Genomic DNA, 13,524 nt, shown 5'->3' on the forward strand with positions numbered 1-13,524 from the left:
GGTATAGGCATACACTAAACCTATATACATGACAAGAAAAGAAGAGCAGTTAAACTGACTGGTGAGTCTGAAGAAACGTCCAAAATCAGAAGATAGCCGCTGATTCCGTCCAGGTTCATCCTTCTTTCGGACACCCCACCTTAGGATTTCGCTTCTATACATGGGATTCTCTCTCCTACCCATCTCTTTCTTTCAGTTATATATCACAGAGAGAGAGAGAGAGAGAGAGAGAGAGAGAGAGAGATGGAACTGGGGAGTTCAGATCAGAGGACTTCAAGCAAGAGAGAAAGAGAGGAGTACCATGTAGCCCACAAGATCCCTTCTGGCGATACTCCATATGTCAGAGCCAAGCACGCTCAGGTACCTCCTCTATTCCACCATCTTGCAGAATCTCGTCTGAATTTCCAGCATTGTTTTGGAATCATTTTATCCTTTAAGAATATGTACCTTTTTAATCAGAATTATCGTTAGAAGAAAACCAAAGCTCCACAATTTCTTGAGATGAGGTTAATTAACAGTTTCATGATTCTAGCACAGAAAGTCTCATCGGCGATCGATGGATTCATATATAGCTCTTGATAAACTCTTTTCCATAGATAAAAACATCTCGCGTGTGAAATCATCTATAAATTTCCTTCAAATATTTCTCGCCTTGAAATCATTTTAGTTATGCATCCAGAGATTACTAAAGTTAAATGCGTAGTAATTGGGAACAAAAGCATGCGGATAATTCAAGGAGAATCGGCATCACCGCCACCATCGTCAAGTCTAAATATCATCTTAGGGTATGAGCAAAACATACTTTAAGACAGAGCGATTTTCTTGAAATTTGAAACAAGTAGAGTATGATCTTGTTAGAACTAGAAATCTTATCTTGAAATCATTTTAGTTATACATCCGAAGATCACCAAAGTCAACATGTACCAATTAAGAACGAAAGTACGCGGACAATTCAAGGAGAATCATATCATCTACATCGGAGGGTATGAGCGACACATGCTTTAAGACAATGCGATTTTCTTAAAATTAAAACCGATAGAGTAGGGTCTTGCTACAACTGGAAACCCTATCATTTATCAATCGACCAAGCAATCTCTCCAGCATTCTTGATATCAAGGTTATGCAACTTCATCAGTCTGTGGATTTATTCATACATACGATAGTAGATACACGGACAGATAATCGCCAATTTCCTACACAAAATACAATCTGATGAAGGACCCAATCGAATGCATCTGCTCTTGCTGATCAACATGTTCGATTTCTTTCTCCTGCTGAACTGATTAAATCAACAGCTAGTTCAGAAAGACCCAGAAGCAGCGATAGTGCTGTTCTGGAAGGCGATAAATGCAGGAGATAGGGTGGACAGCGCGTTGAAGGACATGGCAGTTGTGATGAAGCAACTCGAAAGGGGCGAAGAAGCCATCGAAGCCGTCAAGTCCTTTCGCGGCCGTTGCTCCAAGCAGTCTCAAGAGTCGCTTGATAACGTCCTCATCGACTTGTACAAGGTATGATAATACTTCATACGCGTGTGTACCTGTTGCTTCGCTTCTGTCTATACATAAACTCATTGCATACTTATAAAGTGATTTAGGTATATAATTCTTCGAATCATATTGACAAAAAAGTAACTGCTGATGATATGCGCTTATGTTTATGACCTAGTACATCAAAACCTTTCTGAGGGTGTATGCATTGCTTGAATGCATTGTAAATTGATGATGTGATAATAATCAATGGTAATTATCTGAAAGACACTAGCAATCATGGTTAAGTGGTTAAGCACTTTGAAGTAGATGTGGCAAATTTCATGTTCAAATGAAAGCGTCCCATACTCATCATGGAAGTAAATCAATGGCCACTAACACTACCCTGTGGGCAAAGCCTTATCCCAGATGCACGTAAACCGGGGTAGACTGTCATGTATGCGCATAACTAGTCAAGTCAAGAAGGTTGGGCTATTTCATATTATCAAAATTATAATTTAAAAAAAAAAACATAATTCATACAAAGATAGATATATACATAATAGAGATTTTTTTTTTTAGATCTTAAAAAGACTAATAACTAGGGAAAGGTTATTGATTATCTCTTTTTGTTTTCTTTTGTTTGAATTATAACGTACAGAAATGTGGGAAAGTGGAGGAGCAGGTAGAGCTGCTAAAGAGGAAGCTGAGGCAGATATACCAAGGCGAGATCTTCAATGGGAAGCCCACCAAGACGGCCCGTTCTCATGGCAAGAAGTTCCAGGTCTCTGTTAAGCAAGAGACCTCCAGGTTATTGGTATGCTCTCCTAGGAATTTTATTTTTTATTTATTTTTTCCATACATAGTAAAAATAAAATTTCAGGATTTCATATTTTTTTTGGTAATGTAAGCATTGTATTAACTTTTAACCAAACACGGTTATACAGCAGGGTCTCGACACCAAAACTTACACTCATAATGGCTTCAGGATTTCATATTTATTCTCATGTATTTGACAAAATGCAGGGAAATTTGGGATGGGCCTACATGCAGAAGCCCAACTACATGGCTGCTGAAGTGGTGTATAAAAAAGCCCAAATGATCGATCCGGATGCCAACAAGGCCTGCAACCTCAGCCTCTGTCTCATCAAACAAGGCCGGTACGACGAGGCCCGCGTGATTCTCATCAACGTGTTGGGGGGCAAGCTTCCAGGCTCCAACGACTATAAGCCGAGGAGGAGAGCGGAGGAATTGCTCTCGGAGGTGAGGTCGAGGCAGCCGCAGCCCGACTTCTCGGATCTCTTGGGCCTCGACATGGACGACGACTTCGTCAAGGGGATCGAGAGGTTGATGAATGAGTGGGCTCCATCGAGGTCCAAGAGACTCCCGATTTTCAAAGAGATCTCTTCATTCAGGGATCGGCTGACATGTTAGTAGGACATCTCTCTCGTACTGTGGTTGGTGGGTCTTAATTAGGTACAGAGGAAAATAGGGTTTGAGTTCATCTGTTGTCTGTGAATATGTTGGTCTGGTCCTGGGGCGGGCGGTGCTAAGCGAAAGCTTGGATGGGCAAAAGGAAAGGATCTGATTAGTGATAAGCCATGCGTTCGTCAAAGCAGAATTATCAAAGTTGAAAACCAATAGTTTATTGACCTTGTTATTTCTGTTGAATAAGTGTGCAAGAAGGTTTGGAATTTCTATCCCGTTTGCCGAAATTCTGTGTCTCTACTGTGAAACAAGCTATTCAAAAGAGTAACTCCCAAACCATTCTAACATTACAGCAGAACACATGGAGAATCTGGGGAAGCAAATCCGAACTGTGAGACTGGATTGCTTACTTTGTTAAGGAGGCGACACGAGACGACACAGTGGGCTTAGAGTGGACAAATTTGTCAATCGGCGCATGGTAATGAACCGAAATTACACCTACATGTGTATCGTGTAGTCGAAGCTGAAATCTTTGGATGAAGAAGTTGAGTGTATTACCATTTCCCGGAAAGAACAGAGGCTCGTCATGACGGAAAGGTTGCAATTGAGGGTATCAAGGAAAAGTGCGGCAATCGTTATTAACTTTATTAATTGTTTCGAGCTCATCTGGAAAAGAAGAATGTTTGACCAAGATTCCAAGCTCAAACTAGCAACAAAACGTACGATTCTCCACCTGACTCAAAATTATCAGCACTCATAGGTCGCTGACATTACAATCCGGGGCGCGATGATTATAGAACTTGTCCAAGAATACAAACTATACATGCAAATGTATTTCTTCTATAGGCTATAGTATAATGAAGGACCATGTAAAGAACAAAAGAGGAAAGAAAACTTACAGGCAAAATACCTTCAAGGCAGGTTCATAAGAACCTATTAGCAGCACCACTCCACTATTTATGACCACAATTGAAGCCATGACAAACAGATAAAACAATGACCAGAATCAAAGCAATAATAATGCCCAGAACTATCAGCTTTATTTTCATGTTCTGCAGCCACATTTTTCTTCGCATTTTGGTTCCCTGCTGCCTGAAGTCTTGAGCCTGAAACAGGAAAACATGTAAGCCAAGCACTGATAACCAAATTGTACTGGCGAAAAAAATCCGTCTTTTTTCTATTTCTTGATATTGTCAAGACTGTCACACACTAGCAAGTTTTAAGTATTTCAATAACAACCAACAAGAAATATTCACAATCTAGCAAGTGCAAGAACATTCTGAGATATCATAAGCCCTCATTGCACACAAAGATAGAACCATGTGATTTCTTTTGTGTGTGTGTGTGTGTGTGTGTGGGGTTTGGGGGAGGGGAGGGGGAGGGGGAGGGGGGGGAGGAGAGAGAGGATGGCATCGCCTTGATGACACAAGAGGGGACCAACAGGGCACACAACACAAATTGAGCCTTAATTCCTACTGTCTCCTCAATCAAATTATTGACATTCTCTCTAGGAGGAGGGCTCCTGACAAAATCGTCTGCATATGACTAATGTCAGTGTCTCTGGGTTTCATAGGGCCGTATGGTCTCAGTTTTGCTACTAGAGTTGACTTAATGTATATTAGATAAAATTCTTCCCTATATCCCACTTCTCTCTCCAATTGTTTAACCTGGGAAGCTCATGTCAACATAATGTCATCAGTGAACAGATGTTAGTCTTAACAAAAGATGAAATAAGATGTTAATAACGATGAAGAAAGCAAAAAGCAGACAACTGGAATTGAGATTGCTGTAAAAGACCATCACCATTGCTATGAGTATAGTTTGTCTTAGCTTCATATTCCATACATAGTTTGTGCTCTCAAGGAAAAATTTGAAACAACAGGCTCACTATGGTAGATGGAAGAGATGGTTTCTAACCTGAGAACGAAGATTGTCTGTCTTATCAACCAGAAGTTCGATTTTTTCACCACGATCAAGAACCTAGATAACAGAATTAAAGCAAACCATAAGTCTGACATAAACGCAATTTTCTGATAAAACTTCACTCATGGATCATGCATAACTGTAATTCCTCCAACAACACTCAGTAAAGGAATTAGAAATGGAAAAGAGAAATATCTTAAATTTCTGATTTTCAATTAAAAAAACGAAAAAAGAGATTTAAAAAGTGAAAACTTAAAAACCAGAAAGAACAATATGCATCAGGCAATAGATGCATCTTCTTTCTGTTCTTTTCACCACTCCAACTTACCTTCTCAATATTTTCCATCATTACTCCCTTCACTTCTGATACCTGAGCTTTCACCTTAGCAAGTTTGCTGATCTCTTCCGGATGATCAACACAATATTGCATGTGCTCCTTGAGTTTAGGCCTATGTCAGTCAAGATTGCAATTAGCATCTTATGTGGGGGTGAACAATATAGTTCTTTCCATATCTTGAAGATTAGGCAATTTACCCAAACTCCTTGTTCAAGCTATTAGCAGATGCTGTTGCAGCTTTTCCTGCGTCGTATCTGTGAGTAAAGTCCTCCTTGATCCGCTCAAGGAAAGCCATTGGAATCTGGCGCCCAACAGACTCAACTGCAACCACACAGTAAGCTGCAACATTGAAGTGACAAAGTTAGTTCATCATCGCACGACCACAAAGAAGGTGATCTGACCCTGGTAACTGGAGAGAATTAAGTGTCTAACAAAAGTTAACACATTCACAGAATCTTATTTCTCATTTTCATCAACAAAGGGTGACCATGGAAATTGGTCCGCCATATATCAGTTTTCTTTTTCTGGCTTAGAGAAGCTCCAAGTTCCTCAGCCAGGTACTGCATGATCATGAGTGAACTCCCCAATTGTAAACGAATGGGTTATTTCCTCACAGTAATGTTATCTTACGAAGGACGAAATTCACAGCATGATGTTTTAATATCAGGTAATTCAAAAACTCAATGCGGTGTGAATAAGTACATATCTTCGAAATGAAAGTACCCTAACGGCACATGGCTTCACATAATTTTACAATAATGCTAGATCCCATGTTGTAGGGAAACCAGCCACAGAAATGCACATCAAAGACACCTGAGCAAAACCAGGCGACAAAGTTTAGCACCTTCCAGAACACGAGAGATTACTCCTGGAGACTCTGAGTCCCAGTGTACTAGGTGGTTTAGAACTTGTCAGCCTCAACAAACTATTTCTGTTAGCAAAACACTCTCCCTCGATCTCGAGCTTGTCATAATAATAACCACAGATACGTCTGAAGGACGCATCTGCTTTAGGTATTTTAACCATCTATAAAATCCAATCACATAACAGAGACATGATTCAAGGTCAATCTGTCCAACCCATCCCTCCACCCCCCCAAACACTTTCCTTTCTCTCACTTTATTTTTTTTTTCCTTCTCTCCCCTTCATCCCTTTCTTCTTGTTTTTGTCGGGATCAACACCACGAAGAAGCCAAACCGCTCATCAATAATGTCAAAGATGTCAAGATTATTGCAACCAATAAGTACAGGCTACATTGACTATCCAACTCAATAACTAATTAATTCATCCTCTAGACATGCATTATATTACGGGAACCGGCACGTCCTAATATTAAAATCGACAACTCCGACTGCCGTCCGTTTGCAGAAGCATGAAACAACCATCTTGCGCACCAATTAAATCAATCCAGCAACAAGACCACTCCGCCGATCACCAAAACTTCTCTCTAACCATGCGCTCGCGTCGACCGGGCCAGAAGCAGGGCCCATCGGGGGTAGATCAGAGCAAGAAATGCAGGTTCGAACCAGAGAAACGGACGGACTCGAGAATAATCGGAAGGACTCACTGAGGCCATCGTCGACGAGGTAGTTGAAGGTGTGGCCGTCGCAGTTGTAGGTGAACTTGTTGCTGGTGGCAGGGAGCTTCTGGAGGCACTGGGAGGCGACGCTGGTGAAGTTGCCGCTGAACTCGGTGTACTCGGCCAGCAGGACGGGGCCCCGGGCCACGAAGCTGTAGATCAGCGATTGCTGCCCCATCCGGTCGATCCCCCCCCCGCCCTCCCTCGACCGCGAAGCAACGAGCAAACCCTAGATCCCAGAGAGAGAGAGAGAGAGAGAGATTTGAGAGGTTTCTGTTGCGGGAGAGAGCGAAGGAACGAACTTGTGGAGAGAGATGAGAGAGTGGCGATGACGCTTCTTCGGAAGGAGGTAGGGAAAAAGAGGTGGGGGAGAGAGAGAGAGAGAGAGAGAGAGGTGGCGTGTTGCTTTTCCGGGTTCGGGTGGTCGAGCGATGATGACGTAGATGGCTTTTGCCGGTGCGGTGTCGTCGCTTTAGTGCCGCACACACCGCACCCTACGCTTTGAAAAAGAGAGCGCATTTTCATTTGGTCTTTTTTTTTTTTTTATAAAATAAATCTGGAACTACCGTAGTTTCCCAACATATAATTTTGAATTCCAACTCCTTTAAATGGCAGCTTCCATTAATATACTTATAACTAAAAATATCAAATTAATATATTTATAATAAATTTGCATTCCTTAATTTCCATCAAATTATATTAATATCACAAAAATCACGTGACTTATATACATGTGACAAATAAATATACCATTCATCTCATAATTTAACAATAAAATTTCATGTAAATTAATGGAAGATAAATTTATTATAAATCTACAAATTTGGAGTTTTTGTAGTCAAAAAATTTAATTTCTAGTAAATTTATCATGAGCGCACTAATTTAATGTTTTTTGTGACATAATTTTTTTAATAAATTATTATTATTATTTAATGGGCACTAATAGTGTCGTGATATTGATATCTCTAGCCCAAAAATTGAAGCTCTATGGCCGGTTAGGTTGGTTTTTAAAAAATGAAGTAAATTTCGGGTGCATAAGATATTCATGTTTACTTTTAAAGATACGTGTTAAAGGTCTCGAAGAATGAATTTCTTGCAGATTAAGGAAGCAAACGTGTGCAGTGCAGCTACGCAATAAGATGAAGTGACTAATCATTGGAAGAGGAAATGACGTTAGGGAACTGTAAGCAAAGCAAAGCAATCCATTATAGCCTATCCGATCTAAAAGTAAAGAACAATTGATCGAAATATATATATACCATAATGTCATCATAATTGTAGGTAAAAGAGAAATGTATACTCGAGATCTATGTCGATATATTAACATACATAGTTGATTGGTGATTAAGGACAAACTTGCGTGTGATGTAAACACACGAAGCAAGTCCTGTTTTTCATTCCTCTAGGAATAAATGATCCCATATTTAGGTCGACAAAACGATCGGTTTTATGTTTTCATTCTATATTTTGTCATTTTATTTTTATTCGACTAATTCAAACATAATTCTACTAAATTATCATTACATAACATTGATGTAGATTAGTCAATGCAAGCTCTTTTCGTTGTTTTTACATCTCAATTCGTAATTAATTTCTCCGATACCTATGATTTTAGTTGCCCTTTGATTTTTTACTACCGAATTTGTTAGAGCCATATTCATCAATTTGCCCCCAGTCACCAGTAAATCATGTGCCCATTTCTAACACACCGATTACATACATTGCTCAAACAATTACAAACTTTCTTTACTAAATTATTTAATGGCTAGGCATTCGTTAATAAAATTCGGGCTATTTGGGACTAAGATCAAGTGTATCCTTTTCTATGTTTTAAACAACTAATTCTTGGAAAGAACCTAATAACCACTTCAACTTATAATCTTTTAACCTTTACTTTCTCTCTTTCTTTTCATTTTTTTTTTTTCCTTCAGAGACCTATATTTTGAAACTTTGGAATGGTGGAGTGACTAACAGGGAGCAATGTATCAGTTTTCAATGATCAAGAACTGTTTACTAGGTAGGGTGATTTCTCCGGTGATTTCTCCGGTGAAGTGACAGATAAAGACCAATGTCATCATGACGGACCAAAGGAAATGATCGAGCAAAACGAATCATTTCAAGTTTCAAATGATGGCAGTTTTATAGCGATACTCACGTGGTCTGCATGCCTATAACGGGACATTTCCAAAGAAATGGGCAATATTTCCTTCATCTCCGAAGAGACATATATACTCAAGTTGGACATACCCAAGAACCAAAACTCTCTTTAACATCAAAACGCAGCACCAAAATTGGACATTGACACCCTGTTAAAGGCCAAAGCGCGTTTAGGGTAGTCATGCCTCCGTCAATCATCACTGATACAATATCTAACATCAGCAAATCACGAAAATCGCCTAATTATCTTCACCATCGGAAACATCCATGGCGTATTTATTCTTCGCATAATCAATTTTGAAGTCGTAATCACCGTCCGCAACATCCATCGGGGTTGATTTCGTCTCCTTTTTCCTCCTCTTCTTTTCTGCTTTCTTTGTCTTCGGATTGAGTATGCCTTCTGCTGTGTAAAGTTTTTTATTTTGTCGGCTAGAAGGAGCTTGTCCTGCGGTCTTGTCAGCATCCTCGTCTTCACTACCCATGGACTCATCCTCACCATCCTTGGCCAAGCCTTGAGGGTCGCTGCTGACCCGTGTCACTGGTTGCGGTTGTTCATCCTCCTGAGGCGCAAATAAGCAAAAAGAGTGCACTTAACAAGCTTTGCTTCTATTCACTGTTTAACTGTGACTTCTACAATCATGCATTAATGTTCTTTCCTCTCTTTTTATTTTTTTTTTCTTTCATTTTGAGTTGAAATCACATTTATGCATTCATAGAATTAAAAATGATCGCACAGCAAGTTGAGAACTTTTAACATGCTCAAGTTATGAATATGTTTGTTTAATAGGCTAATTCACTGAAGCTGTGTTACGAACCTTAAACATATTCTCGTCAAAGTCGAGTGGGCGGCTCGGTGGGACTTCTACAGGATGAAAATCATCAACTGACTGGAGGCTGCCAATAAATGACGATTCACCATTGTAAACTTCATCAATATTAAACTCCTTCCCCAATTCAGAGACAATTTTTGCCTCTGATAATTCCGATTGATTCCTCTCCGGGGGCATAGTGTAATATGGGATTTTACCTGCATTGCATCATTTAGAAAACAAAGATAAAATCTTCTCAATAACATTAACTGCGTTAACTGGCTTCTCTATGTACATAGTCAGCGGAAGTAATTTGCAGCAAATGACAACTAAATACCTTCATTCCAGTCATGCAGAACAATTCTGGCAGTGGCTTCAACATCCACAATGCCGCCCTTTTTGAGCTTACCACGAACAGATGCTACCTTCTGTAGAAAGTCCTCAACTGTATCAAAGCTTGAGATCTTGTAGATTGTCACAAGCACTTTGGCAGGGCAGAGCTTGACAATCTCCCTCACTGTACTTACCAACAAAATCAATTGATTAATGTCCATTAACAGTGCCCAATATATGAAAACAATAAATGCACTGCACCATCAATTTCCAATTACTAATGATTATCGTTGCGCATGCAATGCCCTTAAATACATTAAATCAATTTCCTATTAACAGACTTCCATCCAGTGATGACTTCATCATAAGAAAACCAGGGGAAAAAACCACCAGGAGAAAATGACACAAACCCGTGAATAAAAGCGAATACTTATATTGAACAGACATGATGCGTTCTGTCGATGTAGCAATGCCAAATAAAACTTAAACTTCATATCAGAATTGTTTACCTGGACTAATTGGATCATCTAACTTCTCAATACGTTTGCAGTTTCTGAGAGCAATCGTTGCGTCATTCCCTGAAGACCTTAGCATGACTACACCAGGACAGTCCAGCAACTTAACATTCTTATCCAACTGAACTTCTTGCATTGACCTTGTCAATCCTGGAGTGGCACCAACATTGACAACATGACATCTCTTCAAGCTATTTATCAGACTGCTCTTACCAACGTTAGGCAAGCCAATAACACCCACAGTAACTGACTTCTTAATCTGCAAAAGGACAAGACAAAGAAGAAGATAAAATCTAGAGAAGCGCAGCAAGGTGGAAGCAGTCCCAGACATAAATAGTCTAAGGTAATTTCAACCAAGGGAGTATCAAATAAAGTCAAGAATGCATTTTGACTGAAGGTGATCGAGTACCTCATGGCTTCTAGAGTAATTCTTGAGCAATTTAAGAAGAGTTTCTGCTCCAAGACAATCACTGGTTTGCAAAAGATTGCTCGGTTTTGCAGCCTTTGAAGATTTCCAGCCCAAATTAGATCTCTGCTCTTGCGTGCTACATTTAAACGCAACTGCTGGCAATTCTTCCCTGAGATACTTGAGCCATTTCTCTACAGCTTCTTTTGGCACAAGGTCTGACAGAAAACATTCATCAAACGGACTCAGCAAGGATGCCAAAGAGTACGTTGCTTGAAATGTCCAGTGTATATCAACACATGGAAGCAGTTTTCCACAAGATTGTGTGTGTTGATAATAACATCATAGACACATCGCAATTAATAAATGCTTGATTATCTAGCAAGCATTGGGAAAGTTCATTGACATCCAAAGCTAGTAAGTAATTGAAAGAGCAGAATGAAAAAATGAAAGCAGTACCAATCTTATTCAGGAGCAACACAATATGCTTATCGTGACCTGCTTTCATCACCATTTTCTCCATATCTACACAACGTGTACCAAGGGGATCCCTAGCATCAAGAACCTCCAAAATGACATCCGAGGCTTCGATGACTTTGACTAATTCCTTGTAGAATGCTCTTTCTGAGTTCTCTGTATTAAGGAAAGATGGCATGAAACAACAAAAGCAGAGATAAAGGAAAGCATAACTAAAAGGGATGAACCGACACCACGAACATGTCACCCAAGAACTCCAACAATCAACGTACCACGATTTCTCCCAGTATTTGCAATTACGTCACCGCCTTTCTCCTCTCCAAGATCCTGTTCTTTTGTCAAAGCTATGTCATCATTCTCCAGCAAGCCCAACTTCCTCTTTTGAGCCTGACATATGTAAAAACTAAAACTGTTTAATTGGGACAAAGGAGTGATCAAAAGATACCATGCATCTTAAGTAGTACCCTGAGGGCAAACTCTCCAACGAACGTTATCGTGTACCACAAACATAAAGTGCTTCCCGTTCATATAGGACATATATATATAGCAAGGGCTGCAACAACACCATATAGACAAGACATAGCAAAACAAAGGGCTTTTGGCTGGAAGCTGAACCCAAATGCTGGTGCAAAGCATAGACAGGTTCAACCAGGGCAATTTGCCCCACCATTTTTTCTGAGTGTCGATGCACTAGAACAGACAAACTTTCAAGGAAAGGCGAATAATCCCAAGCTTTGTAAGGACTGTCAAATGAATGCAATCACACAGCACTAACGTAATAGTGCTGCAATAAGACAGCGAAAACCGCACGCACGCACATCCAATTCCGTTAATTGATCGGTTCTATGATTCTCTAGCTAGTCCGCTCCCTCTAGCACACTACACCTCTGATTCGATTAATCGGTCGGTTCTACGATTCTCTAGCTAGCCCGCTCTCTTTAGCACCATATACATCATCCAAACTTCAGGGCACCAGCTAAAAACATTCATAAAATTTAATTACCCTCTCTTTGCGGGCGGCCTTCTTCTGCTCCAACTCCTCGAGGGCGCGGGCCCGCCGCTCTTCGAGGGCCTTGAGCTCCTGCTCCTTGAACGGCCAGTCGTTGGGGATGCCGGGGTCCTTCTCGACCTTGCGCTTCTGGTTGAAGCCCAGCTTCTTCGCCTCCTTGGCCTTCTTCTTGTGGTGCTCCTTCACCTTCCTGATGACCTTGTACTTCTTCTTCAGCGGCACCCTCTTGCTCTTGCTCTCTGGAACCACCAAAAAAAAAAAAAAAACCCAAAGAAACCGACGGTCAAGACCGAGAACGAAATCGTTCCAAATGGAACAAAACAGACGGCGATTTCAGCCTCCTCGAAGAACAAATTGGCTTCGCTTACTTTTGCTCCTCTTCACCATCTTGAGCTGCTGCTACAGATATCAGCACGAGCTTCGAACCAGCTGAAAAGGAATGGATAAACAGGGGAAGCTCTCGCGCTTGGAGGAGAAGAGACGATGGAATGGAAGGTCCAGTCTCTTTCGTTGGGGTTCAGTAACGCTAGCAGGCGGGAATTAGGGTTTATGCCATGGCCGCGGACGATGCAGAGTCGGGTCGGGTTTGGGCCGTTTGCGGATCTTATTTGATGAATTGGGCTCTTGATTCCAACTTCCCTTTTGGGCCTTGGGCGACGACAAAAGATCATGGAGGAAAAATTGAGAATGAATCGAATCGCATCAAATCGAGATGTTGGATTTCGGTTTAACAATTCTAATTTGAGTGTGTTGACATTTTTCCAAGCAGTAGGAAAAGGAAACTTTTTAGAAATTCGTGTCTTTTCTTTCTCTAGGTATCTTAAATCATCCTCATTTGCATGTAAAAATTTCAATTTCATTTGTGAAATTATTCATTTTTAAGTCATCGATTTTAAGGAACATTTTATTTTTCTATAATTATGGAAAGAGCTTATACCGGTATATATGACAAATTTCGTCCCTAATGTTCCACAAACTAAATTTTAGCCAGATTCATTTTGTATTGTTATGCTAATACTTTGGTAATTGTCCCTAACGGTCCTTTGGTAAATATTAACCCTATGGATTGGTTTGTTTAGCATAAA

General features: G+C 40.3%; 3 protein-coding genes across 3 annotated transcripts; 1 reads left to right on the forward strand and 2 right to left on the reverse strand.

The window, feature by feature from the left end:
- Nucleotides 1–197: 197 nt before the first annotated feature.
- Nucleotides 198–3,166, forward strand: LOC104426880 (protein SULFUR DEFICIENCY-INDUCED 1). Its single transcript, XM_010040058.3, has 4 exons — nt 198–360; nt 1,296–1,508; nt 2,128–2,283; nt 2,493–3,166. Exons 1-4 carry the CDS (start codon nt 244–246, stop codon nt 2,898–2,900), a joined length of 894 nt encoding a protein of 297 aa, XP_010038360.2. The 5' UTR covers nt 198–243; the 3' UTR covers nt 2,901–3,166.
- Nucleotides 3,167–3,595: 429 nt separating this feature from the next.
- Nucleotides 3,596–7,079, reverse strand: LOC104426879 (vesicle-associated membrane protein 721). Its single transcript, XM_010040057.3, has 5 exons — nt 6,722–7,079; nt 5,352–5,493; nt 5,146–5,266; nt 4,812–4,874; nt 3,596–4,000 (listed from the first exon to the last, which is right to left on the reverse strand). The coding sequence occupies exons 1-5, from the start codon at nt 6,909–6,911 to the stop codon at nt 3,848–3,850; spliced, it is 669 nt and encodes a 222-aa protein (XP_010038359.2). The 5' UTR covers nt 6,912–7,079; the 3' UTR covers nt 3,596–3,847.
- A 1,835-nt stretch (nt 7,080–8,914) lies between these two features.
- On the reverse strand, nt 8,915–12,980 carry LOC104426881 (guanine nucleotide-binding protein-like NSN1). The gene is made up of 9 exons (XM_010040060.3): nt 12,808–12,980; nt 12,434–12,678; nt 11,703–11,817; nt 11,413–11,586; nt 10,957–11,171; nt 10,542–10,806; nt 10,037–10,216; nt 9,706–9,917; nt 8,915–9,450 (listed from the first exon to the last, which is right to left on the reverse strand). Exons 1-9 carry the CDS (start codon nt 12,824–12,826, stop codon nt 9,130–9,132), a joined length of 1,746 nt encoding a protein of 581 aa, XP_010038362.2. The 5' UTR covers nt 12,827–12,980; the 3' UTR covers nt 8,915–9,129.
- Nucleotides 12,981–13,524: the final 544 nt, after the last annotated feature.

The sequence above is a fragment of the Eucalyptus grandis genome, chromosome 11 (assembly GCF_016545825.1).
Source record: "Eucalyptus grandis isolate ANBG69807.140 chromosome 11, ASM1654582v1, whole genome shotgun sequence".
NCBI classification, from domain to species: Eukaryota; Viridiplantae; Streptophyta; class Magnoliopsida; order Myrtales; family Myrtaceae; genus Eucalyptus; species Eucalyptus grandis.